The sequence below is a fragment of the Monocercomonoides exilis genome (genome assembly GCF_001643675.1).
Source record: "Monocercomonoides exilis strain PA203 chromosome Unknown scaffold5-2102611, whole genome shotgun sequence".
In the NCBI taxonomy this organism is placed as follows: Eukaryota; Preaxostyla; order Oxymonadida; family Polymastigidae; genus Monocercomonoides; species Monocercomonoides exilis.
The window spans coordinates 1066916-1073936 of NW_027150550.1; the positions used below are offsets into that span (position 1 = coordinate 1066916).

General features: G+C 31.6%; 2 protein-coding genes across 2 annotated transcripts; one reads left to right on the top strand and one right to left on the bottom strand.

Annotated features, from left to right (window-relative positions):
* Window positions 1-121: 121 nt before the first annotated feature.
* MONOS_10580 (putative Protein of unknown function (DUF667)) lies at window positions 122-2385 on the bottom strand. Its single transcript, XM_067863040.1, has 6 exons — window positions 2335-2385; window positions 2174-2256; window positions 1995-2120; window positions 1838-1948; window positions 1587-1775; window positions 122-1503 (listed from the first exon to the last, which is right to left on the bottom strand). Exons 1-6 carry the CDS (start codon window positions 2345-2347, stop codon window positions 646-648), a joined length of 1380 nt encoding a protein of 459 aa, XP_067734293.1. The 5' UTR covers window positions 2348-2385; the 3' UTR covers window positions 122-645.
* Window positions 2386-3040: 655 nt separating this feature from the next.
* On the top strand, window positions 3041-4799 carry MONOS_10581 (uncharacterized protein; the record flags this gene model as incomplete). Its single annotated transcript, XM_067863041.1, has 2 exons — window positions 3041-4596; window positions 4742-4799. The coding sequence occupies 2 exons, from the start codon at window positions 3041-3043 to the stop codon at window positions 4797-4799; spliced, it is 1614 nt and encodes a 537-aa protein (XP_067734294.1).
* Window positions 4800-7021: the final 2222 nt, after the last annotated feature.

Here is a 7021-nt window from a genome sequence, read left to right on the forward strand (position 1 = left end):
TAGAACAGTTATCTCTTCAAAGCAGTTTTAACTTGTTATATCAATATCATAATCACATTTCCAGAAATGTTGATTCTTTGCGCACAAAGAACACTTTTTTTTTTAAAAAATTGAAAATAAATTTTTATATTTTTGATTTCTTAATTTTGTTTTCATAAAAAGTCATTTAAACAAAGAAAACGAAAAGTTGAAATATAACAAATGTATCGTAAAATACTTTGAAAAAAAAAACCTTTCCATTTCGATAAATTGTAGTGGTTTTTTGATTGAGTCAGAATCCTTTATTATGAATTCTTTTCTCTTTCTGATAATTTCCAAAAAATGCCTTCTTCTGCTTTAAATGTTGGCTCTTTACAAATTCATTTACAGGATAAAAGCCTCTTTCATTTGTACGTTCTCGTGGATAAAAATTGAGGCCAATCAGTAATAACTTCATTATGTGAGTTACCACCGCAACGCCATCAGTAGTTTAAATGCTCAAGAAATTATATATGTGTAATTCATTGAAGATTCTCATAGAAATATAGTAATGGAGGCATTAACGCACGGCTCGTGTAATGGCTTTTGCACAAAAATTGTTTAAAATACTTTGCTGCGCAGTACATTGTGCAATCAAACAAAGAAAAGTCTACAACTTTTTGAAATTTACATTTTCTCGCTTTTTGAGAAGATTTTTGATTTTGAATTTGATTTATTCTGTCCGCTTAACTTTCCTCTAGAAGTTGGCAAGTGGTGCGATTTGGCTGACGAATGAGAAGAAATAGTAGTAATCTTTATGGATCTTTTTTGCTGAACAATTACCCTTTTTTGGCTCGGTCGAACATTATGTTTTATGCCATTCGGTGCGGAAGAAACCGAATGTTTACTTACATTTTTGCGTGCTTTCTTTTTTTTCAATGTGCCGCTTGCTTTCTTTGTGCGCAATAATTGCTTTGATTCTGATTGGAAACGATGCGAATTAAGTTCTGTTGCTGTCGCAGATTTAGAAGAAGAAAGATGAGTCTCAAATGTCACTTTCTTTTGTTCTCTATGCTCATCTGTTTCGCTTTTGCGATCTTCAACAGATGGGCTCTCACGATCAAAACAAAGTGAAGAACTTTGAACGCAACCTGAACTTTTAGGCAGAATCGAATGCTCATCGAAAGAACATATACCACACGTGGATGATGATCGTTGAGGAACAGGACAAAATGTTGAGGTAGTATCAGAAGCATAACGAGGTAAAGATGGTGGATATTGTTGCAAGCAGAAATCATCCACTTGCTCACTTAGAGAATGAAACTTAATAGAAGAAGACGAAACTGTGTGTTCATTGTGCAAGCTACTTTTTGATGAACCTCTTCCACAGGCAAACGGAATTTGGCAGTCGCAAAGCGCCTCACAATCGGAATCAGATGTTTCATCTGACATGATAATCAAACAGCTTGGAAAAGAAATCCATTCGTAAACATCATGAAAAGACTTCTTTTCTGGCACGCGTAATAAAAACTCGAAAGGAAGAGTCTAAAATCACAAGAACATCAATCAAACAAATTGAATGCAGCACAAATAACATATCACAATTAGGTTAAAATGAGGATACAAACCTGTGGTGTGTACTTATTATCGGAAGTGAATATTCCACCAACAAAAATTGTTGAGCACAATTGTAATGATTTCATTTGTGAGTACATTCGCGAAAAATACATTTTGGAAATTTCCACAAGGTCAAGGCAAATCACTGTCCATCTTTCTTGACGAAGCATAATTGGGAGTGATAAAGAAAATTCAGTACTCTATTCAACAATATCATTGTTCAATTATAAACTTTAAAAATAGTCTGGAAGAAATGGCAAACTTTTGGTGCAACAAAAAGATTTCCAAGCGTTATGCGATAGCAGAGTTCATCATCTAAGATTATGTCAAAGTTCATCGAATAAGAATTCGGAGATGGTTTTGGTATTTTGCACTGAAAAAAACGATTAATTTTCCGTTAATTCAAAAATAAGTCAAGCCTGGATATATATATATCTACCAGTTAGCCCAAGTGGTTTTTTAATGCTCGAAGGAGGAAACCTTATATAATTATTTGCAGAAATAGATCCAAATATTCTCAAGCATTTCTTTGAGAGTTGAGCATCCTAGAAATGTATAAATCTCACTAAAATTTTTAAGCATTCTGAAATAAAAATACCATCACTTCCGATACATCACCACAATGAATTTTTTGCCCATTTGAAAACGTTTTTAATACGTTTACATAAGGAAGTTGCCAATCTCAAAAAGACATACAAAAAAATATATCAATATTATTTTTAATTTAAATTCTTCGATGCTTTAATATAAAATACAAACGAGCTGAAAACATCAAAAACAAAAATATTTAATTTTTTTATTCATATGAATAATATAACATTTCTCCAAATGTGTTCATTTCTTGTTTCAATTTTAATAATCATATAAATATCCAAACTGAATTTCTTTCATCTGAGTTGAATCGAACCATATTTATTATTTTAATACTTATTTTTGTTCAACATCAAAAATAACGGAATCAGAACGGAAAATACTGGTAAATTTTCTATATACACTTAAAAATCAAGTAACAAATATTATTTGTCCAATTTAAAAATGTTTTTGATTTTTACAAAAAAAGGAGAGTTTCTCGAAGGAAGAATTATTTCTTAATCGTGCCACAAAAAGTAACTGTCCTTATAATTTAGCGTCCATACGGCTTCCTGTTTCTATTGAACGTTCAAAAGAATACGAATGTGCTAATGACCAGTTTAAGCAATCAACTTTTCTTCTTGATTCGTTATCGTCCTGTCCATTTCCACTAACTATTAGTCATTATTCCACAACTGCAAATACACCTTCTTTGTATAGTAAACGTTTTTTTACCTCGACCATTAGTCGCTGCTGCGTATCTGTTTCTGAGGATATCACTCCAGCATTTATTTCTGGAAAAATTGACCAAACTCAGCAAAAACCGTTCACTGTTTTTGGAAATTCAGATTCATCATCTTCTTTTCCATCTGCTAAATCAGATCCACCATTTGAGATGTTTTTGACAAATGATTTGGAAAGGCCTAATAAGATTGACGAAAGAATTCCTTTGCAAATGAACAAACCAATCATCCATTCAAGTGAACCCAAAGCATGCCATTCAAAAAGTTTTAATAATCCATCTAAAGGTGATGAAGGTCCATTGATTTTTGAAGACGATTTCAAGAAGGATGCCGCTGAACAAAAAACTCGCAAACCATATGATGCAATAGTTATGGTTGGTTATGAAATGTTGAATGAATTCAGATCGAAAATGACAGATGAAAATAATTCCAATAATGAAATACATAATTGTTCAAAAATACTTGAAGGATCAGAGAAAAAAAGCACGAACAATAACTTCAATTTTGCTCCTGGAATTTGTGAATTTGCTTTCAACGACAAAATGGAAATAGAACAAGACAAGCCATTCAATATGGGCCAACAATGCAGTGCATCAGCGCTGCTGCAAACGTCAGATTCGTTATCATCTTATAAATCAACTGGATCTTTGGCAACTTCCATTTCTTCTGGATTATCTCACTCTTCTTCATCTTCTTCCCAGGCACTTGATCAGCATGTACTTGATGGAATCATCCATTGGAAGCCTTCTCAATTTGCTCAGCAGCAGATATGCAGCGATTCTGTATGCATCATTGAAGGGAAGAGGGTGAGCACATACTTGGAAGTGCAGAAAAAGCAAATGATGGAAAATTGGAAGAAACAAGAAATTGAAATGAAGAAAAAAATCGAAGAATTATGCTTAAAAATTCATGATGGAAAAGAAGAAAAATGTGCAATGGAACAGTTTGGAGATGAGTATCACTCACAGGCACCTAAAACAGAGAACAAAAGCGATTGTTTGAGCGATGTCTCTGAAATTCAGTTGCTTCAAAGAAAAAAACAAGAAAAAATAGTGGAGACATACAAGAGAAAGATGCTTCGTAAACGAGTGAAAGAAGCAATTCGATTTTGGAGGATGTTTGATGTTTGGGTGAAGAACGATTGGTTTGCTGAAAGAGGAATAGTCGAAGGAGATGCTGAAACATACGAAGAGCAAGAATTGTGGGAAGCAGCGGAATCTGAAGAGCTTGGAAGAATGAGGAAACCTGCCAAATTCGAATGGGCTGAAGATAGAGATACGGAAGGAGTAACACTAGAAGAGATGAAGAATTACTTGAAGGGTGTAGATGAAAACGGAGCATGCGACAAAAGTGAAAGTTTAGAAATTTTGATTCGCAGAGCAGAAGACAGCATTAAGAAAGAAATTGAGCGAAACGAAAAAAGTTGTGTGGAAAGATGTTTTGAAATAAAACAAAAACGATTACTCAGAAAAACTGGAACAAGCATTAAATGGAAAAATGTTAACACACTTATGGGAGAATCTACAGGGAGCAATGAACGTGATAAAAACGTTGTTGCAATAAATAAGTTTGACACTGAAAATGCTGATGCAACAAAACCAAACGAATTGGATAAACAAATGGATAGAGGAATGCTTTATCAGTCTTCTGTTGCTGACTTGCATCTGAATGAAGACTTAAACATCAAAGGGCTGGTTACCAGAGATGCGTTTGTACCAAGGAATTCGTTGTATAAGAAATTTGTCAATACTCAAAAAACTGCAACGCATGGCATTACCAATTGGCATAGCAATCTTTTCTCTTCATCAAGAATTACATCATTAATGAATTCTCAAAAGCAATCCTTATATCAGAGGCTGTTATGGGGACTTTTTTTGCCTCATGATTACGCATGCAAATATGAGCACGTAAACTCTGAAAATCTTCTTAGAAATTTGCTTCGATTTCAAAATTCATTTGACAGAAAAGAATATTCGATTTCTCATATGCCTCAGATTTGGAAGCAAGATTTAGTTGAAATGTGCGATCAACTGCCTAACTGTGACTATTTACAACGATCAAACGAAAACTCTGATTACAACACAGCAATTTCTGTATCATTTTTCTTATCTAGCAATTCTTTCACAAGAAAAAGAGAGAAACTGAAAGAAGACAAAAAGCGAAAAATAAAACTGTGTAGCATGAAGAATAACATTTACAATATGAAAGAAAGACTATTTCACAAAACTCCACCACAGAAAAAATGGCTATGGACGTTCGACGAAATGAATCTGAGCTTCAAGAAGCAATGGAAAAAGTGGTTTTGGGGAAAAGGTACAGTGAGCCCTCCGTCTTTCGAGGAACACAAAAATCCTTTTAAATTATGTTCAAATTAATGTATTTTTTAAACCTTCGGGTGATTTATAAACCTGAATTGTTTTCATTTAATTAATCAAAAAAATTTTTTCCCCTAAGCAATCATGCGTTTGTCAAAAAAAAAAAAAAAAAAAAAAAAAAAAAAAAAAAAAAAAAAAAAAATGATGTGATAAATTATAAACATGGCTGATCCTTTTTGAAATCATACTTTCGTTCGAGTTTTGATCAAAAATTTTATCTCAATGGGATTTATATGAAAATGAACTTAAACTGATAATACATATTGTTCATGATGTTGTTATTACAGAAACAAATTTTGACACAAATCCCATTGAGATTATAATTTTGATCAAAACTCGAACGAAAGCATGATTTCAAAAAGGATCAGCCACATTATCAATGAGCTCGGCAAATTCGCATTATATCGGACATCGAAAAATTGATTTAATTGTTGATAGAAATGTTTATTAATCAAATATATTCATGTTTCGGTTATATAAAAAGCGCGGAAGTTAGTCAAAATCAGGCTAAAAATTTTTCTTTTTCAAAAAAATATAATTGTGGGTTAATGAAAAAAGTTGAAAAATCGAAAAAATTGTCAACTGTAATGATTCATCTTCTCGTTCTGATGAATCTGCGCCATTAGACAATCCCAAGCCATCACTTTTAGGATAAATTTAACAAATGTGATGTTAAAAAAATTAAAAAAAATGAAAAAAAGGAAATGTGCAGTTGGATTTGAACCATTGACCATATTATTAATACAAGAAAAATCCTAACAACATGACCATTGCTTCACTCAAAAGGATTTTATTCAAAATTATTCTTTTATTTTTTTACCCTAACCCTAAAACAAAACAAAATTCAAAAAAGTTGATTCAAATTCAAACACTAACCCTAAAGCCACATTTGAAACGAAAATTGATAGAGAAATGAAAACCTAAAAAAAAAAACAATAGGTTTGTCAAATTTTTCCGAAAACTGTTTCTGTGAACCCTCTTCATTAATAAATGCAAAAATTCAATAAAAAACTGAAATTCACATTTGTCTTGAAAAAGCTATTAAAGAACTTTATCTGTTTTTCAATAACACAAATTAGGAATTGACCCAAAATTGTAATATTTTCGAAATATTTTTTGTTTTTTTAGAAAATGTTTTCCGCGCATTAAAACTATTTTTAAATTGAATGAAATACATATTAAAGTATGTTAGAAGCAAAAAAACAAGAATTTAGGTTGTCCGATATAACGCGATTATGCCATGAGCTCTCTCAACAAAATTCTTCTGATATTTTCATGTATTGCTTCTTTGTCGAAAGCATCATCATTCAAAATGTGGGATCTGAGAAATCTTCTTTTTCCTGACTTTTCATCAACAAAAAAATTTTTTTTCGAAATTATTAATGGAACAGTTTAAATCGTTGTGTGCATATTTTATCTTGACCACAAAAATTTTTCTCATCCCTTTTTTTGAAATTTTCTGAAGCCTTTTTTTAGCTAAGCTAAGGTTTGAAACAAAAAATCAATAAGTTAACTTTTTTATCATTATTATTTACAACTTTCTGTTATTTAATTTTTTGTTGATTTTTAGTTCATAAAAATTGTTATTATTTTTTCAATTTTAGTTCCCAGATCAAAGACTTGCTGGTAATGAAGTGAATGTTTTATACAAAATGTTAAAGCCACAACATCGCAATTCAACATTCATATGATAAAAATTATTTTGAAAACTTCCTTATGTTTTATTTTCAAATAAAATAAAATAAACATATTTTCATT